This window comes from Primulina tabacum, chromosome 16 (genome assembly GCF_025594145.1).
Source record: "Primulina tabacum isolate GXHZ01 chromosome 16, ASM2559414v2, whole genome shotgun sequence".
In the NCBI taxonomy this organism is placed as follows: domain Eukaryota; kingdom Viridiplantae; phylum Streptophyta; class Magnoliopsida; order Lamiales; family Gesneriaceae; genus Primulina; species Primulina tabacum.
This window is the reverse complement of record NC_134565.1, coordinates 36815641-36842427: the sequence shown is the minus strand read 5'-3', so window position 1 is coordinate 36842427 and position 26787 is coordinate 36815641. Positions and strand designations below refer to the sequence as shown.

The 26787-nt window shown below is 37.4% G+C and overlaps 5 protein-coding genes and 1 long non-coding RNA gene across 9 annotated transcripts; 5 read left to right on the top strand and 1 right to left on the bottom strand.

Moving 5' to 3' along the window:
• The first annotated feature begins 233 nt into the window (after positions 1 to 233).
• On the top strand, positions 234 to 2263 carry LOC142530217 (protein LOW PSII ACCUMULATION 1, chloroplastic-like). The gene is made up of 4 exons (XM_075636023.1): positions 234 to 570; positions 1005 to 1577; positions 1743 to 1793; positions 2022 to 2263. Exons 1-4 carry the CDS (start codon positions 374 to 376, stop codon positions 2158 to 2160), a joined length of 960 nt encoding a protein of 319 aa, XP_075492138.1. The 5' UTR covers positions 234 to 373; the 3' UTR covers positions 2161 to 2263.
• Positions 2264 to 2951: 688 nt separating this feature from the next.
• Positions 2952 to 8205, top strand: LOC142530214 (uncharacterized). 4 transcript variants are annotated; one of them, XM_075636018.1, is made up of 6 exons: positions 2952 to 3370; positions 3514 to 3667; positions 3983 to 4054; positions 4159 to 5936; positions 6923 to 7073; positions 7169 to 8205. In XM_075636018.1, exons 4-6 carry the CDS (start codon positions 4221 to 4223, stop codon positions 7882 to 7884), a joined length of 2583 nt encoding a protein of 860 aa, XP_075492133.1. In that variant the 5' UTR covers positions 2952 to 3370; positions 3514 to 3667; positions 3983 to 4054; positions 4159 to 4220; the 3' UTR covers positions 7885 to 8205. The 4 variants fall into 4 exon arrangements, with proteins under 4 accessions (XP_075492133.1, XP_075492135.1, XP_075492132.1 ...); XM_075636020.1 differs by having other exon boundaries at positions 2952 to 3129; positions 3514 to 4054; XM_075636017.1 differs by having other exon boundaries at positions 2952 to 3205; positions 3514 to 4054.
• Positions 8206 to 9637: 1432 nt separating this feature from the next.
• On the top strand, positions 9638 to 11921 carry LOC142530216 (GDSL esterase/lipase At5g33370-like). The gene is made up of 5 exons (XM_075636022.1): positions 9638 to 9916; positions 10043 to 10170; positions 10479 to 10721; positions 10789 to 11041; positions 11595 to 11921. Exons 1-5 carry the CDS (start codon positions 9676 to 9678, stop codon positions 11825 to 11827), a joined length of 1098 nt encoding a protein of 365 aa, XP_075492137.1. The 5' UTR covers positions 9638 to 9675; the 3' UTR covers positions 11828 to 11921.
• Positions 11922 to 16463: 4542 nt separating this feature from the next.
• LOC142528571 (uncharacterized) lies at positions 16464 to 17000 on the top strand. The gene has a single exon (XM_075633608.1). The coding sequence runs from the start codon at positions 16464 to 16466 to the stop codon at positions 16998 to 17000; it is 537 nt and encodes a 178-aa protein (XP_075489723.1).
• Positions 17001 to 19030: 2030 nt separating this feature from the next.
• LOC142528742 (uncharacterized) lies at positions 19031 to 19796 on the bottom strand. Its single transcript, XR_012815725.1, has 3 exons — positions 19443 to 19796; positions 19276 to 19363; positions 19031 to 19185 (listed from the first exon to the last, which is right to left on the bottom strand). It is a non-coding gene; the product is annotated as an uncharacterized LOC142528742 (long non-coding RNA).
• A 1989-nt stretch (positions 19797 to 21785) lies between these two features.
• LOC142529953 (multiple C2 domain and transmembrane region protein 10-like) lies at positions 21786 to 25304 on the top strand. The gene has a single exon (XM_075635684.1). It carries the CDS (start codon positions 21910 to 21912, stop codon positions 24949 to 24951), a length of 3042 nt encoding a protein of 1013 aa, XP_075491799.1. The 5' UTR covers positions 21786 to 21909; the 3' UTR covers positions 24952 to 25304.
• The last annotated feature ends 1483 nt before the right edge of the window (positions 25305 to 26787 follow it).

Here is a 26787-nt window from a genome sequence, read left to right as displayed (position 1 = left end):
ATGTATCGGGTATAATATGCAACTATTAAATGCATGATCCAGGAAATTTTGTTGCTCGGGAAAAAGGGTTATCCTCCTAGCTTGCAGATTTTGTGCCAAACATTAAGGACATCAAGTTTTCTAAAAAAAAATCTTTTCTTTTAATGCTTCTTTATATTTTAAATTTATAGAAATAAAATATAAATCAATTGTAATTTAATCATTATTATACTTGATATATAAAAATATAAGGCGCGGCGCTGCCGGTCACCGTGGCCGCATACAGATCATCCAAAATAAGAGCCACAACTCGAGATATAATTACAGGCGGTGTCTCCGCAATTGAAACAACTACCGTCAACTGCTCAACCGTTTCTCGGTGGCTCAAACAGCCATGGCCGCCGCGTTGCGGCTATCCACTCTTATCACTGCACGTCCCATTTGCAATCACGGTAACAAGTGCCTCGGATTTTCTGGCCAGTTCACGGCAAATGTGTTCAGCCCAGCCGTTGCCTCTGTTTACTTCACACCATGCCGTAGAAGTCGAGTCATCTGCTCTGCATCCAACGGACCCTCGTCTTCAGAGATTAGGTTCCTTCTTATTCCAACTCCGATTGACAGTGTGCTTCAACTATCTGAAAAAACATAAGTACTTAGTGGGCATGTTTCTTGTTATTTGCGGACTTTTATCTTTACAGTTAAAAATGGATGGACAAAACCTCAGGAATAAGATGTTTCGTGATATATTCTATCAGCAGCTATATGAATGGGTTAGTGTGTATGCCAAGTAGCTGCTAGCAAATGCTAGTTTTGTTTGCTTTATACCATAAAATAGCGAACGCGCATCTAACTTTTGTTTTTCGCATGGTATCGCAAGTAGAAATATTATGCCACAAATATTGCAACTTTCTGTTTATTATTTTGTACGACTCGCATGATCCTATCCAAATTCTTCGATGGCATGTGTTCAGGCTTTGTCTAACAAGTGAAGCCTCCTTGTAATCTTGAGTTTATTTCATGTCCAGTTCCACAGCTAAAATACGTAGTGAGGTTCTTTCTCCTTTCCGCACTCTTCGAATGTTCTTTTATCTTGCTTTTGTGGCAAGTGGTTCTCTTGGAGGATTTATAGCCATCACTCAACTCATTGGTGCCTTAGCTAATTCATCCAGAGCAGCTGAGGTTCCTGAGATCCTCAAGGGTATTGCAATAGATTTTGGTGCTGTATCTATTTTTGGATTTCTTTATTACCAGGAGAATAATGCCAAAAATGCTCAGTTAGCTAGACTTTCGAGGGAGGAGAATCTCTCGAATCTTAAGCTTCGGATAGATGAGAAGAAAATTCTTCCGCTCAGCGCATTTCGGGGAATAGCTCGTCTTGTCATCTTAGCTGGCCCTGCATCTTTCATTGAAGAGTCCTTCAAACTTAGTGAACCTTTCACTGAGTCTCTTCTTGAGAGAGGAGTGCTCGTTGTCCCTTGTGCTTCTGATGGAACTTTGCTTAACTTTCAGTTTCAAGAAACGGAAGAAACAAAGGAAATCATCGCCAAAAGAAAAAGGCTATGGCAGCTGTCTCCTGTTCTTGCCACTGAATGGGCAACGTAAGTCATCTATCTATGGTAAAGTGAATGACTAATTTCTTTTCTCCAAATTTATCCCCTCTCACCACTGATTCCCTAGTTTCGATTGTGACCATACATTTCATGAGAAAAAGAAAAAAATGAAATTACTGTGACGCTTCTTAATTTGTATCTTGTTTACTACAGGTGGTTAGATGAGCAAAAGAAACTGGCCAATATCTCCCCTGAATCTCCAGTGTGAGTAATCTTATGTTTTCTCAAAAAATATCTCGTTTGTAGGGACACACTATCTTATTTAAATTTATGAGAAAATAACTTGATTCTTGTTACATGATATCATTCTTTCATGGCATGAGACGGGCTCAGGAAGATTTCTGAGTAAAACATTTCATTATTTCTCCACTCCTTGTGTTATACATAGTATTGGTGATAATATTTAAGATGGGTTCTTGTTCTTATGTGAAGGTATTTGTCTCTCCGAATGGATGGTCAAGTTCGAGGCAGTGGAGTCGGTTATCCACCGTGGAATGCTTTTGTTGTGCAATTACCACCAGTGAAAGGGATATGGACCGGTCTTCTCGATGGCATGGATGGAAGAGTTTAGTGAGCAGTAAATTTACTCTTTCCTGGTGTATGTATGAATTTTGAAACTTCTCTAAAGCTATCCTTCTGTCACACCTTTATACATCTGAAGCTTTTTCTTTTCATTCATGTTGCCATCATTAATTCACACGCTACTCATAACCAAGGAATCAAACATCGAGAGACAAATATGTTGCTACAATAATAGCACAACACAAGCAAGGTTTACGCAACCAGTTCGACTTCATCCAACACGTAGTTGTTGGTGGATACGCGAGCATAATTCCCTTTGTTGGAACCGGATGACCACCAGGTAACGAGTGCCGGGATCCTGCTCGATTAAGATACATGATGGGATAAGTACCGGAGAACAAAAATGTCGCACGCACGCACGCACACGAGAGCATGTGTAAATAACCTGGTCGACTGTAGAGCCAACGCCCTTGTACCAATACGATTACCTCCTTATAATTTCAACCTTAAAGGTCAACGACGTTAAGCCATTAAACTTGTTTTGTTCCATATACCACGATTATATGGTACTAAATATAGTAGCGTATCTTTAGGTTGTATGCATTTGAAAAAGCCTATATGGATATAATAATATCACGTGTCAAAATTCAATGAGTTAAAAAAGTATTTTTTGAAAAATTTAAATAATTAGATAGCTCAATTTTTTTTTAAGTCTATAATATTAGAATAAAATTAAGGTTAAGATTGAAAAATTATTCTCAAATTACCCGTTTAAAAACCCAATTTTAATTAATGTTTCCGTTGAAAGATATTTTCGGAATCCAATTTTGCACCTCATACCATATACGGAATCGAAACTGATAAATAAATTAGCTATTTAAAGAGCGTCAGGGTCCAACGGTGTGTCGGTGCAGGGGGGAACAACCACAGCTCGGGATTCAGCATATGCATCCCGGCGAATCTCTGGCCACATTGTCACTGTGGTGTTGAGTCTCGGCGAAGTCTCCACGAACAGTCTGTGAAGTGTTTGATTTGTCCTTTATTTTCCAGAGGATAGCTGTGTATAGTTTTTGGATGCTTTGACGGTTTTAGAGGTCTCTGTGGTGTTTTCTTTGTGACGTTCCTGCTTTTTGTGTGCTGTGCGTAAATTGATTTAGCAATTCTGGTCGAATCACTGAGGATATATGGAGATGTAAATTGAATTGTAACTTAATGATGTGAGAATTCGTGGGCATGTACTGCAAATGTTCATACGGCAGGTAGACTGCCTTGCTTCCCAGCACATTATCTACCCATTTTTCTCATTCCATATTTATTCTTCTTTTACTTCTTTTCGTTGTTTTCTTACTGGTTGTGTTTCTATTGGAGTGGTGATTATTACAAAAGAATTTAACTTTTCCAGGTATTGAGATGTGAATGGTATTGGTGGGAATGGATAAGATTTGCAGATTTGGTAAAATATTTCCAGGGTGCCGAGGGAGGACGGTGAACCTCTTCGAAATGAATGTGTAGTGGTCCCACAAACCAGCTGCTCACTGATAAGCCTCATCAGGATCGTACATACTTCCATCTTCTTTTCTACTATTTTATGCAAAATGTTCTTTAGTATGCATCATAAACTCATAGTTCCTCTTCTAAATCAATCATATTGGCAGTTGTAACAATTCTGACAGATTTTTAAATGACTGTAAAATTTCGCAAGCAAAGTTTTGACAGTTATCCTTCGTTTTTCCTTGTTGTATCTTTTCTTGCTTCAGGGTACATTGAATTTTTTGTTCATTCTATTACTACTTACCAAGCATCTGAGAATGCATCAGATGCGAGTGATGATTTGGTGTGTGCTATTTGACATTATACTAATTGTTTCACAGGTTCCCCTTGCTCAAGTAGCAGATCGGACAGCAAAAATGAGTTCTTCGGGTTACCAAATCGAGGACAAATTGGTGAAGTCCTGTACTATTGTTTGATCGGAACATGCCAGCTTGCCCTTTACTTTGCTAAGTTTGCCTTTGCACTAATTTAATTTGGATCTGTGTGACATTTGCAGATTTTTATCTGATTCGCTGAATTCTACTTCTAACATAAAATCAAATAGTTCCCCCGTTGAAGATGCTTGTTGCCCATGAGATGTCTAAAAAAGTTGACTCGAGACGCAGTCCACCTAATGTAATTGCCAAATTAATGGGGCTTGAAACTCTTCCAAGACAGGAAACTGATTCATATATGCAGAAAAACCATTGTAGAAATCACCCTCGATGTCATTCAAACATACAAGTGAATTGCTGGGAGCAGCAAATTGAGTTCTTTCACCACATGGAGCCAAATGAATGCAAGGATGTTTATGAAATATTGCAGAACTCACCACATAAGGGGAGATATGATAGAACTACAGATGACAAAAAGATGGCTCTCATTCGTCAGAAGTTTACAGAAGCGAAACGCCTGTCTATGGATGAAAAGCTTCGCCAATCTAAGCAATTCCAAGGCACATTAGAAGTGCTGAATGCCAACAAAAATTTGTTCCTCCAGTGTCTGCAAGAACCAAATTCAATGATTTCACAAAATATTTACAATTTACGGTCTATTCCTCCTCCTCCAGGGACAAAGCGTATCACCATTCTAAGACCTTCAAAGCTTGCCGACAGTAATAACTTTGCTAGATCTTGGAATAAAGTTGGAAAAGAAATTAAAAAAGGTTCATTTGTGCTGAATGGACTGGAGAAAGGCCTACTGGTTAATTCCTCTCCAGTAAGTTGGAATAATTTTGAAAATTCTCCTCAACCAACTCAAATAGTAGTTCTAAAACCGAGTTCTTTGAAGTCACTCGATGTTAAGGTTGTGGGATCACCTCATTCACAGTCACGAAGGGTGATAAACGGTGAAGACTTATTTGGGGATATAGAGGAGGGTAAGAATGAAGCATCAAAAGAAGTTGCAAAGGCTATGACACAGCAAATGCTTAAAAAAATTGGGAGGCATCACAGGGATGAAGCCCTGACTTCTTCCATGCTTTCCAATGCCTATGTAGGTGATGAAAGTTCCTTTAATAAATCAGAAATGGAATACTCTACCGCTAATCTTAGCGAATCAGAAGTCATGTCACCTGTATCTAGGCACTCTTGGGATTATATTAACAGGAATGGAAGTCCCTACTCATCCTCCTCATTTAGTAGAGTATTCTATTCTCCAGAGTCATCAGTTTGCAGAGAAGCGAAGAAACGTCTCTCTGAAAGGTGGGCCATGATGGAATCCAATGAAAGTTGTCTTAAACAGCGACTTGAAAGAAGAAGCTCTAACACATTAGGTGAAATGCTTGCACTCTCCGAGAAAAAGGCACCTGTGCATGTTGAAGTAGCCAATTTGAATAAAGAACCTATGGATTCAAATTCTTTCATCGGTAGTGAATTTAGAACCAATGAAAACTTGGATAATTCACCAAAGAATCTTGTGAGATCAAAATCTGTACCTGTTTCTTCTTCCAAATATGGAACCGGGTTAAACACCGATGTATCATTTCCAGATAAGGTCCAGCGAGAAGTTCCAGAGGAAGACACAAAGGAAAGAAATGTTAAATCATCGTTTAAATTGAAGGTGTCGAGATTGTTTTTCTCAAGGAACAAAAAATCTCACAAAGATGAATCCCTTTTATCTGAAATCAAAGATGAGCTTCACTCCTCCGTAATTGATTGTGGACAAATTGACACCCATATAAGTGCAGGTCTTAGCAACCTAGGATCTGAACATTTTTCACGTAATCTGCCTGAGCCTTCAAACGTAGCATATTTTTCAAATCAAGTTGGCAAGTTGGGCACATTACTTCCCGAGGTAATTTCATCAATTTGAGTAATTATATGTCAAGACTTTATTTTTTTCTACTTGATGCATACTTTATTTGCACTGTCAGAGACTTGCGATTTTGGGACTAAGAAGCCAATTTTGGTGCTTACTACCTGATTGTAAGACAGCATGTTAAACATTCACAGTGAACTAATTGCTACTTTACTTAGTGGATTCCCTCACTTTTACATTCACCAAAACATCTGTGGCAGATGTAGGAATTTTTCTATAATTTGTTTAGTTGAGCAAAATGTGAACATATTTCCTTTCAGCTTATCTAGCGCATTGAATGTTTGATGTTTTCCTTCACTTTTTCTGCTTTAGTTTATTCCTTGACAATAGAATGAATATTTGGTTTTTATTAAGAGTTGCTCCTGGCTTTGCCATCGGTTTTGTTCTACTCACGATTAGAGTTGTAATCGAACCGAATCGAGCCGAATATCGTTTAAAATTGAAGGGTTGAATTAGACTCGAATTAAATATAATCGAATTCGAGCTCGATTCGAAGCTCGGAAAGTTTAATTTTTTTGGCTTGAATTCGGCTTATTACGAATTTCGAGTTCGACTTGAAATATACGAACTATTGCTCGGATAGTAAGGATTGAGAATGAAGGTTCGAAAGCTCGAAATGTGCAAAAAGATCGAAATGTATATATATTTAATATCTAATTATATATGTTTATAAAATATCAAGGTTCGTGAACTATCAAATAAAACAATCTTGGCTTGACTTTGGCTCGAAAAAAGTCCGAACATGTTTGAGTTCGGCTCGAGTTCGATAAATTCGAATACAAATCAAATATTTATCAAGTTATCTCGGAAAGCTCGCGAACCGGGTCGATTCGTTTACAGCTTTAATCACGATTAGGATGTTAAATAGTTGATAAACTTTTGCCATTAGAAAAACTTGCTCATTTAGATTAATCTTAATTCAAAAATTGGAGACTATTGATCCTATGTTACTATATTTACAGACAGGATTGTCCACGAGAAACCCTACAACATTTGGAAAACCCAGTGAGAACTTGGATCAGCCTAGCCCAATTTCTGTCTTAGATCGACCCTTTGAAGATGATCAACATTCAGCAACAACGTTTCCACATTATGTCAAACCTGACCAACAAGGTGAAACATACTGCATGAATTTCACATCAACTCATTTTTTCGTCTGATATGTTCTTGCGCTAAAATTGATCTGTGTTCATTCTTTCACACAACAGGTTTTAAGTCACCTGTCAATCTTGTTAGGTCAAACTTGATTGACAAATCACCACCTATAGGATCCATTGCTCGAACTCTTACGTGGGATGATTCATGTATGGACATGGCCTCGTCATACTCCCCAAACCAATCCTCGACGTCCCAAGGGACGGATGATGAAAAACAAGAATGGTTTTCTTTTGTCAAGACACTTTTATCTGCAGCCAATGTGCAAGGTATGATGCAATTTTACACATCCACAACCAAATGGCACTCTTCTGAAAGCCCATTGGACCCATCGTTAAGAGACAAATACGTAGATCTGCAAGACCCGGACATAATGTGTGAGGCAAAACGAAGGCAAAAAAGATCGACTCGAAAGCGTGTTTTTGATTATGTGAATGCTACATTAGTTGAAATTGCAGAATATGGGTCGGTCTCAGGCCAAAGCTCCACTCTATCCATTAAAGCTGACTATAACTTATTAGACGATGCATCATACACAGTGCTAGATGAGGTGTGGGCACGAATGAATGCTTGGTTTTCTTGTGAGGTCAAATGTATGTCAGACAATAGTGGGGACGAATACGACCTGTTTTTGAAGAGGGTAGTAAGAAAAGAAGTGGTAGGCAAGTGGTGGATCGATCGTTTTAGATTAGAGAGTGATAATTTTGGTCACGAAATTGAAGCGAAGTTGCTGGAAGAGCTCCTGCAGGAGGCTGTGGCTGAACTATAAAAATCCACCGTTTATTCGTTCAGTAAATTGTATCATCATCCTCGTGCAACGACTCTGTTATTTTCTTATTATGTTTTACAGAAATATCAACCCATTGTTCCACTTTTTGTCTAGCGATCCCAATTTGCTGCAAGCAATATGCATCCATTTTTCCTCTTCTCTATATTTTTTTGGATATCCTTTGAATTTGTTTAGTACCAGAATGACACAATTTATTTACTGAAACGAACATTAGATGTTTAGTTCTGCCTTACACGGGGGTGTCGGGATAAAAGAAGAGTCCACATTATACAATAATATATCAGAATTTGCGTTTTCTTTTGTGTCTTATGTTTTTTTTTTCACTTTTTATTAGATTCGAAAGTTGTATATTTTTCGAGACCGAGCTTTGGTTCTAATAATCTCATTTTATTTCCTTTGTAATGACTTAGTTCGAGTTCTCTCACCCCGTATATTAGGATTTAAAAAAAAAATAAGTTACATATTTTCCCATTAAACTTGTAAAAAACAATACATCAATAATTTTAAATTTTAACAGATTTATTTATCATTATTTTGGTTAAAAGTCGAATGCTCTTTTGTTTAGTTTGGAGATACTAGTTAAAGGTCAGTTAATTTTAAACATTTATCTTTTAATTCCTTCGCTAAAAGGAAATAGCCATTCATTGATTGGTGGAAATGTTATTGCAGTTGGGCTATTTCTCTTTGTTTAATTTGAATTCTGATTTTGTCTCATTAAATAGTAGTTGGTGGACAGGTGCATTACTTGCTAATATTTTTCAAAAGCTTATTTTATGTAAAAAGAATAATAATAATTTAAACAAGGAATTAAATTTTTGGAGTTGGGAAAAAATGAAGGGTATTTTCAGTATTATATTATAAATTCGATTTTTATTTGTTTAAAACCCAATTATTTTTCATATGTATTTTGTATTCTAACGTTACTTGAATTTGGTTAAAATCAAATGTATATGACAATAATATGATGAAAATTTGTGACAGATTACGGTAATTTCGTGAATTTATTAAATATGTACTGTAGCTAGCTGTAAAGCTAATCACTTTAAATAATTAATTACATCTTGGAGCCATCTTCAAAAAAAAAAAAAATTTATTTCAATTAAATTCAACATTTTAAGTGCATATTAGTTATCATTTCAGAAAAACAGTAGTTTTGAGTTTTGATTTTACGTGGTACAACGGTGAGATAATTTCTTAAATCTTTAAAAATATTTGAGCTATTAGAGGGTTTAAAAGATATAGGGCATCTTCACGGCAAGAAATAATTTTAGGAACAATATATGTCCCAACCTACAAATTAATTGGTATCTAAATCAAAATCATGCCCGTTCAATTTATATAATTGCAAGGTAGTACAATATAATTATTATTGAGAACATTAATCATCTCCACCACTCTAGTGCATCAATCGAAACAACGTGGTATATGAGTTGAAATGTTACGCATAATTTTAAACAATGTATATTTCTTAAGTTTAGCTCTCCTTTCCCGTAGTATGTCTTGACTGACTGAATGTTGCAGTTTTTGATACAACTAGTACAACTGCTTTAATTCAAACCAGGCTTGTCTTTTGCTTAGCTAGTTCCAGTTTTGCACTCACTCTGATACTGCTGGCATCTGCCATTTGTTAGGGTTTCAACAAAAACATTAATTATTCAACCCCTTATATATATATATATATATATATATATATGTACATGTCCACCACCATATATACATTTACCAACCAATCTTTTAAGTTAGAGATTATTGTAATTTGCTTGTCTACTCATGTCTTCATCATACGCCATTTTTGCTGTTGCTCTAGCTTTCACCACGGCGGCTACCGTGGTGCCTTCGGTGGAGAGTTCACGTGCTTTCTTCGTGTTCGGGGATTCCCTGGTGGATAACGGCAACAACAACTATTTAGCCACAACAGCCAGGGCGGACTCGCCGCCATACGGCATCGACTACCCCAATCACCGTCCCACCGGCCGTTTCTCCAATGGATACAATCTCCCCGATCTCATAAGTATATATATATACGTGCTGATTGAATACATTTTTCCTGCATGTTTTATTAATTTAATTTAATTACGGGAAAAACTAGTGATGACTTTTATAGATTAACTAGTTTGGCTGGTTATCTTATTATTAGGTCAGGAGCTAGGTGCGGAATCAACACTGCCATATTTGAGTCCTGAATTAACAGGGAAAAAGCTTTTGGTCGGAGCAAACTTTGCCTCTGCCGGAATCGGAATTCTCGACGATACCGGGTTTCAGTTTGTAAGAAACTTTACAGAATACATTACCTAGATCATTTCCTACAAATTACCTAGCCAGTAAATTAAGGTTGTTTGGATCCAAATTAATAGGATCGGCCTGGCTAGCTAGGGTCTCAGTTGTCAGAAATTTGAAAGGGGTTTTCTTTGTTTTTAAATGCATGTGCTATATATATATATATATACTTGTATACATACATATATATTATTTCAGATTAAAAGTTGACTTCATTGGATTAAATAATTGCAACTAATTTCCCATAATTAATGAACTATTAAAAAAGCTCGGAAACTTTTATCGAGTGATTGCAGGTAAACATTATAAGAATGTACAGGCAATTGGAGTTTTTCGAAAAGTACCAGCAGCGAGTGAAGTCAATAATCGGGGAAGAAGAGGCCAAAAATCTTGTTAACAAAGCTTTAGTTCTGATAACACTTGGTGGCAATGATTTTGTTAATAATTATTTCTTGACCCCAATTACTGTCAGAAGACTTCAGTATAATCTCCAGGATTTTAACCATCTACTCATCTCCGACTACAAGAAGATTTTACAGGTAATTAATTAACGAATATACAGATATATATATATATATATATAACCGATTTATATATCCATGCCAGAGGCTGTACGATTTGGGAGCCAGGAGAGTTTTGGTGACGGGGATGGGACCGCTCGGTTGCGTGCCGGCAGAGCGGGCCACCAGGAGCACCGACGGCCAATGTGCGGAGGAACCTCAACGCGCCTCAGAAATATTTAACAATTTGCTCATCCAAATGATCGCCACCCTAAATCAAGAAGTGGGTTCAGACATATTTGTCGCCGTTAATGCCAAGGAAATCCAGAATGATTTCATTCACGATCCCCTCGCCTACGGTAAATGCTGATCTCAGTCAAATCAGTAATGCATCCATTTATTTTATAGAATAACATTTGCATGAGGTTTTTAAACTGTCTCAGAGCTCGGAAATGTTCATGTCGTTGCTCTATAGATGAGGTGCATTATTCAACCGGTCTTAAATTTATCATCAAATAATGTCGTTTAATTTGCATGCATTTCATTTTATGTTACATACACCTCATGATCTTAAAAATAAATTAATTGCATACATTAATTAAGTGATATTGATGAACGTATTTGGCCATGGTGAGATAATTACCCGTTGTATAAATTTGTACATTCTTTGTTTTTTTCATTTCTTTTTTATCGAAATGCTAACATATATAACACAAATTTATTAGCAATATCCGACATCATACAAGAAACAACTAAATGTGAAATAGGAAGAACAAGTTATAGAGGACGAATCTTGTAATTTTCATAATACCATGCATGATTTATAATTATAATAAGATTATGAAATTATATATTTTCATTTGAAAAACGTACGTAGAAACTAGCCTGGGCATTTTTCTTCCATTCGGACAGGTTTCGTGACAGCAAAGGTGGCGTGTTGCGGACAAGGGCCTTATAATGGCATAGGACTCTGTACGCCTGCGTCCAATCTGTGCCCCAACAGAGACGTATTCGCGTTCTGGGATCCCTACCACCCCAGCGAAAGGGCCAACAGGATCATCGTTCGGACTATGTTCAATGGCTCCGAACAATACATGTCGCCAATGAATCTCAGCACCATCATGAAGCTCGATTCCATGGCTTAATCTCGATTCCATTCGACAATAAACTACAAATAATTTTTTGGTCTTCGGATTGCGTTATGATAATCGATTTGTGTTTGCTACAAAAAGGTTTGAATGAATTATATTCCCTAATGAGATTAACTTTGGACGATAAAAGTTATTTATAGAAGTTGCGACTAGATTTTCATCATCCAGTTACCCAAATATAATATAATTTCAGTGCTAATGATGAAGAAAATCGTACGCTTCGGATGAAATCAAATGCATTCTAGAAATATATATAAGGATAGTTGTTGCTCGATCGAGTCTAAGCATCCATTTTGCACTGGTTAATTAATTGAAAGTATAGATTAACTTTATTTGATTGCCCCAAAAGGCGGGGGTTGGTGGTCTGGCTTTGTCATAACTTATTTTACTATATTATGGCCTTGAATATAATATCTATCTATTATAATTTCTTGCCCAAACTATAATTATTTTGGATGGGATTTTGTTTTGATATATATATATATATATATATATATATATAAAACAAATTGGTAATTGTAAAATATCCGCTTAATTATGAAATAAGAAAATAAATAAATAATGTAATAATAGTCGGGGATGAAAATAAAATCATGGTCGGCTAATTTTTTTTTTCCTGGTGTGGATATATATTTTAATTATGCTTTATTTATAATGGGGAACATGCTCATAATAGTTAAAAGAAAATATAGAAAAAGGTCTATATATGTTAAAAAATAATAATAATAAAAACTCTGTTTCATGAGTAGCATTTAAATTCACACTTATTCAACAAATTAGTTTCGCACTCTTGGAAAAATAAGTAGAATCTTTCTACGTGGTATAATATATTATTTTTATATTATATTATATTATTGGCTTTATTTATTGGTTGTTAAATAATAAAATCTTCAATTTTTTTAAAATGGAAAAAAATAAAAAAAATTAAAAGAAAAGAATTTGAACCGCAGACAATTTATTTTGGACACGTCGATCTGGCAAAGCTCTCCTTTCCCTTCGTCACATTTCCCTTTTTGTCACTCTAACTCTGCTCTTCTCCCGAAGATCTGATCCTGAGCCTTCCAGATCGCGGGGAATTCCCGGAATACGCCTGCCGCCGTCATGGAGTTGGCGGGTGCGAAGGACACCAAGGAGAGGATGGCTGGCGTCGAGCGTCTCCACGAACTACTAGAAGCATCGAGGAAGACTTGTTCGGCGACGGAGGTGGCGTCACTTGTCGACGTATGCTTAGATCTCTTGAAGGACAACAATTTCAGAGTGTCTCAGGGTGCTCTGCAGGTACTTGACTCAGCTGCCGTGCTCTCCGGCGAGCACTTGAAGCTCCACTTTAATGCTCTCGTACCCGCTGTAGTCGAGAGATTGGGAGATTCCAAAACAGCCTGTACTCAGGGATGCTGCGAGGAGGCTTTTGCTTATTCTCATGGAAGTATGTTGTCTGATTCTTGGTTTGCTCACTAGCACACTTATTAGTTCTCTTCGAATGGTCTGTCCTCAAATTTTTGTTGTCATTCGTCTGCCCGCGTGGTTTACTTTTTTTACGCTGTTATTTGAACTTATTCGATCAAAATCTTAAATATGATAACTATTCAGGGTGGATACTAATCAAATGCCGAACTAATTTTCCTTGCTGAATCACAACTTTTCTTAATCGTTTTTGCATTAGTTACAAATGTAGGATTCAGAGTTCAGAAAGTTTACTGTCAGATATGTAGTGTTAAAATTCACTTTGCTGATGGGCTTTCATTTGCGTTTATTTAAAATTTCACTGTTTCTCACTTTGTGTAATGTGCCACTAATCCATTGCACATTACCACTACATGTTATGCTAGGTGAATCAGGAAAGTTTTATTCTAATTGTGACGAAGGAATTCATCTTTAGAAACTGTAATCTCTCAGTATTAATGGATATCCTAGGCCATTCAATAATGGATAAAAAAATATTGTACACATACGTGTCACGTGTATACCGGGTTTGTTTCAACCTATCCGTGCAGGCAGTGCCTGCACAGACAATGAACGTCCCGGATCACTCCATCTCCTTTTAAAAAAAAAAAAAATTTGACTCGGAAAAATACCGTCGACCGAACCTGTGTACAGAGTAATTAGTAATAAATAAAAAGTGAGTCGCCACATTTCCTTTCCTTCAGTTGTTGGCTAACGCGGGGTGAAAGTGACAACTCATGAAAGGTCGTTTTTCTGGGGGATAGATGTAAGTCGCTATTTGCCTTCGCGCTTTTTCATGCATTCCGTATTTCGGTTTGTAATTGGAAATACAAATGGTTTATTAGTATGGAAAATGTGGTAGTGGTACATATAGAATCGAGCTGTCCCAAAAATATTCGTTGAAGAAAAAAATAAAATCAAATTAATTTTTATAATAAATTTTTTATTTAACATAAATATGAAGAAATGTTATTTTTAAAATTTGGAAAAGTTGAAGAGAAGTGCTAGTTATATAAAATTATTGAATTTAAATGATATAATATTCTAATCAATGATATACAAATTATTTTTATTAGTTTTTATTTCAATCTAATTATTTAACACTGGATATTATAAATTTGACTTTAGCGCTAACTCTCATTGTCGACCGTTCCCGTTTTTAATGTCAAGTAATTTTCTTATTAAGATTTTTAAAATGTTAGAAAAATGAATTTGGTAATAAATTTTCAAGATAACACGTCAAAACAATTATTATTTAATAAATTTATGGTATGATATTTTAGATAGATTTTATAAAGTTTTTGGGAAAATGAGAGGGCGCGTCCAATCCACTGGCCCGGATGCAACGAGTGGGCGTCGAAAACTGCTCCCTACGCTGACAGGCGTGTTCTCATATTCCAATCGCAGATATCCCGTGTTTCACGCGCCTATGAAGTGCGAAGCCAACATTCTACCCGACTCGGATCAACATGCCTCCCTTTGACTTGTTTCCTTATTCAAAACCTTTATATTATGTTTCAAATAATTTACATTTTTCCAATTTTTATTCGTGTGATCGAACGTTGTTTTTTTTTTAATTAAAAGAAAGGGTAGACAACTTCTTATTTTTAACGTTGAAAGTCGTGTAAATAATTTTTTAAAAAATAATTTAAATTTAAAAAATTATTTCAAAATTAATTTTTTTAAAAAAATGTTGGACACAAATACCCCAATCCGTGCTCTGAAAGCATGGACGCGCTTTCTGGATGTAAACACGGACCCTGTATATTATATAATTTTTTTTTGACATTATCTCTTACCATTTCAGCTTTCTTATCTTATCTCCGATATTTCACGAGAAAGCTGAAAATATGAATTTTCACGTGAAGGACAATAATGTAGATGTGAATAATTTTCGCTTTTTTTCTCCTATATAATTGATAAGAAATGCAACGAATGAGTTATCAATTTTCTCATAAATTTTCTTTCAAATTTCCTTAGCAATGTCTAACATCGACGTACTCTTATATTTTGGTGGTCATGTAGTTAGCGATAATGGATCAGTTGAATATAGCATTCCATTTGTTATATCAATACGAGTGTTACGATCTATTAATTTGATGGAGTTAGCAGAAGTTATGCATAAAATGTTAGCAATCGATCCAGCGAATTTTTCTCTAAAGATGTCAACAAAGTATTCATTCATGGAGAGAGCATCTTGGCATGAAGTTCAAGTCAATTTCGTTGATGACGATACTTTACAGTTTGTAATGCAATGTGACAATATGCATATTTTGCATCTGTACGTGGAAGCAAATTCAATTGGATTTGGTGATCCTGAATCATATGTTCCACATGTATCCGATTCAGGTTTCAATAACCAACCCGGTACGTCTACATATGGCGGTTTCCAGGAGCAAGAATCTTATGTTCCACAGGTTACTGAAGGACTCGGTAATATGAGTTTCGATGATGTAAGTGGGCCTTGGGATCAATATATCAATGTCTCATCGGAACAAAATAATGCTCCATATTGGCCGATATGTCATACAGCGAGTCTGAAGAAGAAGAAGTGAATGTTGATGATGAAGTGAATACTTTTACAAATCCTGATGAGGGGACATCATCTCGACAACCACCTCGTGACACATTACAGAGGCAGACCGTACCATTTCTTTCAAACACTTCTGAAATGCCATCTTTTTTCAACAAATTTTTTGGGGAAGAGCCTCCTGATTCTGTCGATGTACCTTCTAAAGTGCAATCAAGCTATTACAATCCGGATAAGGGTGAATTATGCGTTAATATGTTATTTAAAGATAAGAATGATCTTATTGCATCTGTGAAGGATTATTCAGTCAGAGTTGTCAGGCGTGAGTACCGTGTCATGGATAGCACACGCAGTTTGTGGAAGTTACATTGCAAAAATAATTCTTCTACGGTCATTTGTCGATGGGGACTTCGCGCTTCTTTCAAGGCCAAGACTGGTTATTGGAAAATAACAAAATACGTCGGGCCTCACACATGTATATCTACCTCTGTCGGTATAGACCATAAGAATTTGAACAGTGAGATGGTGGCACATACGCTATTGGGAGTTGTTCGTTGTGATCCTGCTTACTAGATTAAGTATATCATCGAAAATGTGAAAGATAAATATGGATATCAAATCTCGTACAAGAAGGCATGGCGAAGTTTGAAACATGCTATGGAAATTGCTTATGGTACATGGGAAAGCTCCGTTCAATTGCTTCCAAAATATATGTGTGCTTTGTCCCAATATAATCCGGGAACAGTTGTGGAGTGGAAGCATCTCAGAGCCAACACTGATATTTGTAAGACACTTAACTATGTTTTCTGGGCATTCAGGCCGTGTGTTGATGGGTTTCGACATTGTCGAAAAATAATTAGTGTCGATGGTACACACTTGTATACCAAATACAAGCACAAAATGTTGATTGGTGTGACTCTGGATGCGAACAATCTGGTTCTACCGCTAGCATTTGCTATTGTTGATGAAGAAACAACAGATTCTTGGAAATGGTTCTTGGAGAACCTAGGAAGACATGTTGTTCGTGGTGAACATGGTGTGTGTCTTATTTCTGATAGGCATAAGGGAATCGTGCGAGTAACGGAAGATCTACCATATTTTCAACCTCTTAACGGTGTGCATCGTTTTTGTTTGAGACATGTGTCTTCAAACTTTAACGCTAAATTCAAAGACGTGCATTTGAAAGATTTATGATGGGCGGCAGGCACACAGAATCAAATCTGTAAGTTTGATTCAATAATGGAGGCAATCAAACAAAAAAACATTTTGGCGCACCGATATTTGGCTGGAATTGCTAAAGAAAAATGGAGTTTGGCTCATGACGGTGGTTGGAGTCGTAGTGTGATAACCAATATGTCGGAGTGTTTAAACAGTGTGTTGAAAGGTGCTCGTAGACTTCCTATATCTGCCATAGTACACCTTACACTTCTGAGGTGTGTACAATATTTCATTGAACGTGTGACAAAAGGTGGTCGTATGGTTCAGGAAAATCAACTGTGGTCAGATTATGCATGTCGGAAGTATGAGAAATGGGCGAGAAAATCTAGTGAACATCGTGTTTCCAAATACGATGTACGTGATCAAACTGCTTCTGTTGCAACGGTAGGAAGACCAAGTCGTGGCCAACATATGCAGGTCGTCAAGTTATCAACGAGTGATTGTTCATGTGGTAAATGGACGATTTTCGGCATCCGATGTTCCCATGCTATTTGCACAGCTAACTGGCACTCATTGGATCCCACGACACTTGTGCAGCATTTGTATAACCTATCTGAGTACTTAGCAACGTACGAGGACAGATTTCAACCTCTTGCAGATGAGCGATACTGGGATCGTCCAACTTTCGAGTTGCGCCACAACCCGGTTAGACGTGAAAGAAGAAGAGTTGGTAGGGACAGATCAACTCGAATTAGAAATGAGATGGATACACCGGGTTTAAGAGAGAGACAACAACGTTGAAGTCTTTTTTTAATCTTTATTAACGTCTGATTTGTAATCAATTTAAGTGTTAAAAAAATGTAGTTGACAAAACTTTCCTCTCATCTCATTCAATGTGTTTGTTTTTTTTCTTTTTTTTAAATGGTAGCGCTGCGCGTCGGTGCCAGATTTTCGCAAATCTGGCGCCGCGGCGCTAACAAACAAGCGCCTAGGCGCCAGACTGGCGCTGCGGCGCTAACACACAAGCGCCTAGGCGCCAGATTTGCGTAAATATGGCGCCGAAGCGCTTGTGTGTTAACGCCTCGGCGCCAGATTTGCGCAAATCTGGCGCCGCGGCGCTAACACAACAAGCGCCAAGCGCCCGAAAAAATAGCGCCGCTTGTATTTCGATATGGTTTGACTATGAGTTGATGTGTATGTTTTTATTATTGCATTTCGGTGTGGTTTAACTATGTTTCTTTGTTGTACTATATCTCAATCAACGTAAACAACTTGTATAGATAGTAGAATGTAGACTATACAACAATGCAATCTGTACAAACAATTAAGTAGAAGAATCATCGTCATAATTAAAATGATACAAATGGCTCCCAGTACCACAATCCGGTGGATTGCGTCGTCTCGTCCCTCTACGCAATCGTACATGTTCTGGATTTTCCTCATGTGAGTAACCTGGATAAGTGATAGGTGAAACAACATTCCTCTGTGGTCGAGTGTCATGCACAATATGCTGTGGACCAACATTAAACAAATTCGTAAAACTTTGTGTGTTTGACCAATAAGGAGTCTGAAAATCCGGCTGACCAAACGAACGAAAGTCAGCAAACCCCGAATCACTGAAAAAACCAGGTTGAGTGGTAGAGGTTCCAGCAATATTCAATTCAGCTGATGTATTAATAGTAGAGGCTCCTGCAAACCCACTTGGTTGTCTAACCATGTCACTTCTCCAACCGAATGATGACTGATGCGAAAAAGGAGAAGGCGTACTGAAATTTTGTTGAACATTAATTTGTCCAACAAAAGTATTGTACGGATGTGGTTGAAAACCAACGACAGTAACTTCAGGTGATGTAGTGCGCACAATTATTCGATTATACCATTGGAAGTAGTCTTCGTCAGTTTGCATCGATCGCCCGTGTCGCACCCCTTTAGAAACATATCTCAGCCTATTATTCCACAGCTCAATTGAATTTCTATAATAATCTCTCCAATCGGTGTTTCGTTGTCCTATTATCGTGATATTATGCATATCGTCATTGTCGACGGCAGACCCTGGAATTGATTGCCGTCTTCGAAATTGTCGCATGATCCGATTAGGAAGATGCATCTCCACGATGTCAAAGCATATAAGGGGACAAACACATCGCCATATTTTATTGTCGTATGAATCAATAATAGTCTTCACATCTATGTCATTCTTATGATAAACGATCCAATTAAACTGTAAAAAAATGTTAAAAATAATTATTCATTTATTTTCAAATCAAAATAGTCTTCATTTAATCACTATTAAATAGTCTTCATATAATACCTCATTATTATTCATACGATCTAGAGAATCTCTTATAATTCTTACAGAATGTGTTGGCGAATGTGTGTAATTAAATCCAACTTTCCACCTACATTTATAAAAAAAAATTACATATCAATATAATATACAAGATATATGATATTATCACAATAATTATTAAATATTACCGTGCACCATATGGAGAAACTGGAATAATAGCATCCGGATCAACGGGAGGTACAACTAATGTTAACCCATCTCGATCGGGGTTAACACATTTAATTCTGCTCCATGCCCATATATGCTTATAATAATAAAAATAGTTCAACAAATTTAACAAAAAAATTGTGTTACATAATCACATCACATTAAAGATACATGCAGGATATATAAAGGTCCGGCCATTGTAGTCTTCTCTATAAGTGACGCGTTACACAATTCACGGTAAAGAAATGCTAAAACTGCACTACCCCAACTATAAGACTTCACGTTATCAAAATCTCGTAGCAGTTGCAAAAATATTAACCTCGCAGACCCTCCTTGATAGTCAGGGAACATTATTCCTCCAATAATCATTAGCTCAACACAACGGGTAAATTTCACAACAACTACTTATGAAACATCATCATTAACAAGGTTAGACATACAATTATCGTATAGTGCAGTCATAGAAAGATGACCACCTTTCAAATGTTTTGATGCTGGCAAAAATCCCAACATATCCAAACATATGTGTTGTCATTGCTCAACTTTATGTGACACATCTACTCCAGTTACTGCTTCTCCATCAATTGTTAGCCCCCAAATTATTGTAACATCTTGTAACGTGACTGTTGCTTCACCACATGTAAAATGAAACGCGTGTGTTTCGCGTCGCCAACGTTCAACAAGAGCAGTAATCAAATGATTATCATACATTTGAGAGCCACATTCTAAAACTCCATAAAAACCCATATGATTTAAATATACCAGTACACGATTGTGTAAGTAATTATCAGTATATAACTTTCAAATCAAATTATCTGACCTCTTCACTTTCACAATATCATCGACGGTCAACGAAGAAACTTTTGATGACATATGTGTTGCTTGTAAATAGAGGATATTGGGATCTTCTGGATTTCGATTATCTGTTATTCTGAAATATGTTGTAGATCTTCTCAACTTCGTCTCAAAAATTTTTCAGAGCATAAAGGAGAATCTGAAAATGTAAAAATGATACGGGAAAGAAAAGAGAAGGAAAGAAGAAGGAATCCAACAGATAAGAGGCGATCGAATGGAGCAGCGCCATGTGGAAGGTGATAATCTCAACAGCCAATAAAAATCGAAAAAGATAAAAAAAAATTATATAATATACATGGTTCGTGCTTTGTAAGCGCGGACCCTGCACACAAAGCGCGGACGCTGGTCCACGTAGGAGCGTCCGCGCTTGCTAAGCGCAGACGCTCCACCGTGGCACGGCTCCGTGCTCTGTAAGCACGGACGCTGCTCCACGTTAGCAGCGTGGCACGGCTCCGTGCTCTGTAAGCACGGACGCTGCTTTCAGAGCACGAATTGAGGTATTTGTGTTCAACATTTTTTTAAAATTAATTTTGAAATAACTTTTTAAATTTAAATTATTTTTAAAAAAACCCCAAAAAAAAATGGACGATTTATCTTTAGTCAAATATTTAAGCATTTCACATGACACAAACTGATAAAAAAAATATCGAGCAAGTCAAATATTGGATAAAAAATCAAGTATCCATTCATAGTTTGATGATAAAATTAGACATCAATTGTTTAAGCATTAATCTTTTTTCGACTATGTTTGCCAAAATTCTAAAAAAATTAGAGTAGTAAATCATGGTGTTAACATTTATTCTATCATCTACGTACACATATTATTACCTCGTGATTTGGAAGCAAAGATAACTTAAGAAGTCAGATATCAAGGGACATATGATTCGAGGTTTAATTTTTGAGAAGATCAAGTTTTTCCAACTGTATACTTCGCACATTTTTATGCCTATTTTTATAATTGAATTATTGTTTGAATGCCATTTTTTACTTACTTCAAAAGGATAATTATTTGTTTTTATGCAATTGGAAAAAACTTTATTTTCCCCCAAAATACCTAATAAATATATATATCGATAAAAGTAAGACAGTAATAAATTTTCGTGCTTCTAACGTTATTATAGCTAACGATAATCTTGTTTGTTATTCCAGGTTCTCTTACATCATCATCATCATCATCATTATTATTATTATTATTAAATTCAACCAATCAAATAATTTTATTATTTTTAACAAATATGATAAACGTGAAAATATAACCAAACATATATTGGATTTAACTTTTAAATATGTACCGAAACAATATGACGTTTAATATTTAATGAGATTGATTGTGCATCCAACAAAATCTAGATTACCAGCATTAATGGCGCGTGGTCATTTCATGCATGGGTTACTGAGCTGTGTTCTTTCAAATTTTCACTCACTCAAAATCCAATTCTCCGTCTGTCACCCTTTTCTCCTTAAAACTCTCGTATTAACTAACGTTTTTCTCTTCGAAATAATACACTGAACTACATTCCATTCTTCTTCTTCGTCTCTCTTTGTTTAAAGAATTATTGTACGCTTTAAACAACTTCTCTTCTGTGTGGAAGCATGAATAAGGAAAAGCTGGTGGTGGAGGTGGTGGGGGCGCACAATCTGATGCCCAAAGACGGCGAGGGGTCTTCTTCGCCGTTCGTGGAGGTGGAGTTTGAGAACCAGAGGCAGAAGACTCAGGTCAAGTACAGAGACCTGAACCCGGTGTGGAATGAGAAGCTCTTCTTTCATGTGAACGACGTTGCGGACCTCCCATACCGCACGATAGAAGTGAACGTTTTCAACGAGAAGAGGTCGAATAACAGTAGGAATTTCCTGGGAAAAGTGAGGGTTTCGGGGTCGAGTATTGGGAGAGAAGGGGAAGAAGTGGCTCAGCTTTATACGCTGGATAAAAGGAGTCTTTTCTCGCATGTGAGGGGTGAGATTAGTTTGAAGCCTTATCTTTCTTCGAAAGAGGAGGTTAAACAGGTTATAAACAGTGGTGGTGGTGGTGAGAATGGGTCGGCGGTTTCCGGTGGCGGTGGTGGGGTTTCCAAGAAAAGCAAGAAAATGCAGCAGCGGAGCGGGAATTTGGTGGTGCCTAAGCAAATGGGTGTGGGGTTGGGCCAAGAAAATGGTAGAATGGTGTCGGGCCTACAGAATCAGGTTCATTTGAAGAATGTGGAGCCAGGTCAGGGTGATATCAAGCCTGTAGTTATAACCACTGTTCCTCGTCCGGTTATTCTGGCTGCCTCCCACGGCGGTGTGAGTGGTGGCCATGGTGGTGTTGGTGGAGCTTCGAGTGATTATGCTTTGAAGGAAACAAGCCCACATCTTGGTGGTGTCAACAAGGATAAAACAAGCTCAACTTATGATCTTGTGGAGCAAATGCAGTATTTGTATGTTAAAGTTGTGAAGGCTAGAGAGATTTCAATATTTGGGGGCGGTGAAGTGGTGGCAGAGGTGAAACTTGGAAACTACAAAGGGATTACAAAGAGGGTTTCTTTGGGGAACGCGGAATGGGACCAAGTTTTTGCCTTTTCGAAGGATTGCATACAATCCTCGGTGGTGGAGGTTTTTGTGAAGGAGAATAACAAAGAAGAGTTCTTAGGGCGTGTTTGGTTTGATTTGAATGAGGTCCCGAAAAGGGTTCCACCGGATAGTCAGTTAGCACCTCAATGGTATAGAATGGAGGATAAGAAGGGAGATAGGGCTAAATGTTGTGAAATTATGGTGTCTATTTGGTTTGGAACTCAGGCAGACGAGGCCTTTGCTGAGGCCTGGCATTCGAAGGCAGCAAATGTGCATTTGGATGGGTTGTGTTCGATTAAGTCAAAAGTTTATTTATCTCCCAAACTTTGGTATTTGAGAGTGGGTGTAATTGAAGCACAAGATGTTGTGTTGGGAGACAAAGGTGCCTCTATGAATATGATGAGGTATCCTGAACTTTTTGCTAAAGTTCAAGTTGGGAACCAGGTTTTAAGGACCAGAAGCGCTTCCCCTGCTGCAAATAGGAGCCTATCTAATCCTTCTTGGAATGAGGACTTGATGTTTGTGGTAGCAGAACCTTTTGAGGACTTTTTGTTGATCTCTGTTGAGGATAGATTAATACCGAATAGAGATGAGGTTGTAGGGAGGGCGATTCTTCCAGTTGCGAACCTTGAGAGGCGGCTAGATGACAAGTCTGTGATATCTAGGTGGTTCAATCTGGATACACAATATAGCAGCCCAAATGAGACCAAAGCTGTGGTAAGATTTGCATCTAGAATTCACCTTCGAGTCTCTCTCGAGGGGGGTTACCATGTGCTTGATGAGGCGACGATGTATAGCAGCGATGTTCGACCCACTGCTAAGCAGCTATGGAAGCCCTACATTGGTGTGCTTGAAGTTGGTATTTTGGGTGCCACCAATATAATGCCTGTGAAAATCAAAGATGGCAAAGGAGGTTCCACTGATTCTTATTGTGTGGCGAAGTATGGCCAAAAATGGGTTCGAACTAGAACTGTTGTTGATAGCTTGTCTCCCAAATGGAATGAACAGTACACTTGGGAAGTCTTTGATCCTTGCACTGTAATATCCATTGGGGTGTTTGACAATTCACGGATCGACAAGAATGTGGTGTGTGGAACTACTAACCGGGATATACGCATAGGAAAAGTTAGGATCCGGTTGTCTACCCTTGAATCTGACAGAGTGTACACTCATGCTTACCCATTGTTGATGCTGCATTCTTCTGGGGTTAAAAAGATGGGAGAGCTTCATTTGGCAGTACGGTTTTCGTGCGCAAACATGTTCAACATGCTCAATATGTACACCATGCCCCTGCTGCCAAAAATGCATTATGTGCAGCCACTGTCTGTGAATCAGTTGGATAGTTTGAGGTACCAGGCGATGAATGTGGTGGCTTCAAGGCTCAGTCGAGCGGAGCCTCCTTTGGGAAGAGAAGTGGTGGAGTACATGCTAGACCATGATTCACACATGTGGAGCATGAGAAAAAGCAAAGCAAATTTCTTCAGGCTCACCAATGTTTTGGCCTGGTTTGTTGCCATGACCAGGTTGCTGGAGATTTTGAGAAACTGGCACAAACCTGTGTACACAATGCTCTTTCTTATTGCATTCATGACACTCGTGTTGGTGCCTGAGCTCATAATTCCTTGCATATTGCTAACCCTAGCTGTCATGGGGCTCTGGCATTATAGGTCTCGCCCACGGCACCCACCTCACATGGATACTCGGCTCTCCTATGCTGAGAGCGTGCATCCAGATGAACTAGATGAGGAATTTGATTCCTTCCCGACTAGCAGAAGTTCGGAGGTTATTCGAATGAGATATGATCGACTCAGGAGCGTGGCTGGGAGGATTCAAACTGTGGTGGGGGATCTGGCGACACAAGGTGAGAGATTTCAAGCATTGCTAAGCTGGCGTGACCCGAGAGCTACATTCTTGTTCGTGATATTTTGTTTGTTGGCAGCTTTCGGATTCTATCTAGTTCCAATCAGATGGGCGGTGGCTCTCTTTGGTTTGTATTATCTGAGGCCACCGAAGTTCAGGAACAAGTTGCCTTCAAGTGCTGTTAATTTCTTCAAGAGGCTGCCTACAAATGCAGATAGCATGTTGTGATATGCAATTATTAACATAGGATGATTGTAGTTAGCTTGACTAGGTTCTAGAATTGAAAATCTTGGTGGTGGAAGGCTTTTGTTGTAATTAATCCGAAGTTTGTTTTCCTGGTGATTCTAGGCTGGTGTAGAGGAGGATACCTCATTTGCTGCTTTTCTGCTTCGTTAAATGAATGTAATCTGTTCAGAACCTGAATCTGTTCGACTAAAATTCAGTTGTATCTGTGACTTTATATCATATCTCAACACCATGTTTGAAATTCGCCCACAAGTCAATATAAAAAACAAGTGATTGCAGACATATCCATGCATGATCATAAAATCAACACAATCATGAAGTAAGATGCCTGGAGTTGTGAAAATGGAAGTTTATGACATAATTGTTACCTTTTTCACTTGCACAACACATACAATACAAAAAGAAATGCAACTTCCTGAAATCGGATACCGTTTCTGTCCGAACTCTAGAATAAAAAGGAATAAATGCCTTCTTTGGATAATAAAATGTAATGCAAAGTCTGTCATCACGAATATTACACAACAAGAATGTTCTTTAGACAAGTTTTTCAGCAAGTATATCAGGATATCGGTCCAAAACAACCCTGTCAAGAATGTTAAAAAAAACCACCCAAGTTGACGACTGGATACTCCTTTCAACTCGGACACCACATAAGCATACGGCCACCACTTGGGTTCTCTAGATTAAAAAGTAGTCTTTGACTATCACAGACCGTTTTCCTGACAAATGATTGATGCTAATGTCATTCTCAGTAAACATTACCAATCACATTTTCTTTTATTGACCTTTATATTATATTATAATTCATCCAAAGAAAAATGATGAAATTATTCGATGCTTACTTATAAATGTCAGAAACAATGTCGACCCCACGAATAGAAATCGGAATTCATGTTTCTTGAAATAACAATAACATGCCCAACTGCCCATGCCATATTTTAAATTTAAAACGAGATTTCGGATCTAAAGTTTAATTAATTCAAAATACGATTTTACCTCTTTCAATACCTAGTCAATAAGAGTATATTAGTAAAACCAAGAAAATATGCAATTAAATGTAGAAAGTAAACTATATATTTGTGAAGAAAATGAAACTTACATAATTGGGATGCAAATAGTATCTAAATAGGTAAACTAAGGTAATGTTTGCAAATTTGTTTTTTACAATTTTACGAAACTTTATAGAGAAAGATCATAATCATTTAATATTACATTAGTATAATTGTTATGAAAATTAAGCCTTCCACAATTAACCTCAAGACGTCCCGAGAACAACAAGAATCGTAAAACGGTGAATCGCCGAAAATGAACCGCAAATCTATATCAATCAGTAAAGGAACTCAAGAATTTATAGTAGTTCGGCTTAAAATGCCTACGTCCACTTTAGAACTCGGAGCAAAGCTTTTATTTATGAACAATGAGAAGAGTACAAAATTACAAGAATGAAGTAAGTCGAAGAAGATGAGATCCCCCGCTAACTGAACTCTTGGCCGCTTATATACAAGATAGCTTAATCTAATACCCAGTCCACTTATCATATTAGCCCGGCCCATTAGCTTGTATCCTAATAAGCCCATCTCTTCTACTCCTTAATCCACGTACTCGGTTTATTTTTTCTTCAACACTCGACGTTGGAATATACTGATCAAAGCTCAACAATAATAAATATACACCATTTGGAAAAATTAATAATTTTTTTTAGAAATTGAAAAAAAAAATGAATAATTTATCAAAGAAAGTGTTTTGTTTTTTCACATCACACAAAACCAAGTAAATATAATACACATGAGCTAACATCACAGAGTAAAAATATAGCTT

What these genes read in the sequence shown, in the direction of transcription:
- LOC142529953 (XM_075635684.1), top strand. Translation starts at nt 21,910, where the DNA reads ATGAATAAGGAAAAGCTGGTGGTGGAGGTGGTGGGGGCGCACAATCTG.
- LOC142528571 (XM_075633608.1), top strand. Translation starts at nt 16,464, where the DNA reads ATGGAAATTGCTTATGGTACATGGGAAAGCTCCGTTCAATTGCTTCCA.
- LOC142530217 (XM_075636023.1), top strand. Translation starts at nt 374, where the DNA reads ATGGCCGCCGCGTTGCGGCTATCCACTCTTATCACTGCACGTCCCATT. An exon ending in CCCTCGTCTTCAGAGATTAG is followed by an intron (nt 571 to 1,004) that starts GTTCCTTCTTAT and finishes TTTCATGTCCAG; the next exon opens with TTCCACAGCTAAAATACGTA. An exon ending in CTTGCCACTGAATGGGCAAC is followed by an intron (nt 1,578 to 1,742) that starts GTAAGTCATCTA and finishes TGTTTACTACAG; the next exon opens with GTGGTTAGATGAGCAAAAGA.
- LOC142530216 (XM_075636022.1), top strand. Translation starts at nt 9,676, where the DNA reads ATGTCTTCATCATACGCCATTTTTGCTGTTGCTCTAGCTTTCACCACG. An exon ending in CAATCTCCCCGATCTCATAA is followed by an intron (nt 9,917 to 10,042) that starts GTATATATATAT and finishes TCTTATTATTAG; the next exon opens with GTCAGGAGCTAGGTGCGGAA. An exon ending in ACGATACCGGGTTTCAGTTT is followed by an intron (nt 10,171 to 10,478) that starts GTAAGAAACTTT and finishes GAGTGATTGCAG; the next exon opens with GTAAACATTATAAGAATGTA.
- LOC142530214 (XM_075636020.1), top strand. Translation starts at nt 4,221, where the DNA reads ATGCTTGTTGCCCATGAGATGTCTAAAAAAGTTGACTCGAGACGCAGT. An exon ending in TGGGCACATTACTTCCCGAG is followed by an intron (nt 5,937 to 6,922) that starts GTAATTTCATCA and finishes CTATATTTACAG; the next exon opens with ACAGGATTGTCCACGAGAAA. An exon ending in TGTCAAACCTGACCAACAAG is followed by an intron (nt 7,074 to 7,168) that starts GTGAAACATACT and finishes TTCACACAACAG; the next exon opens with GTTTTAAGTCACCTGTCAAT.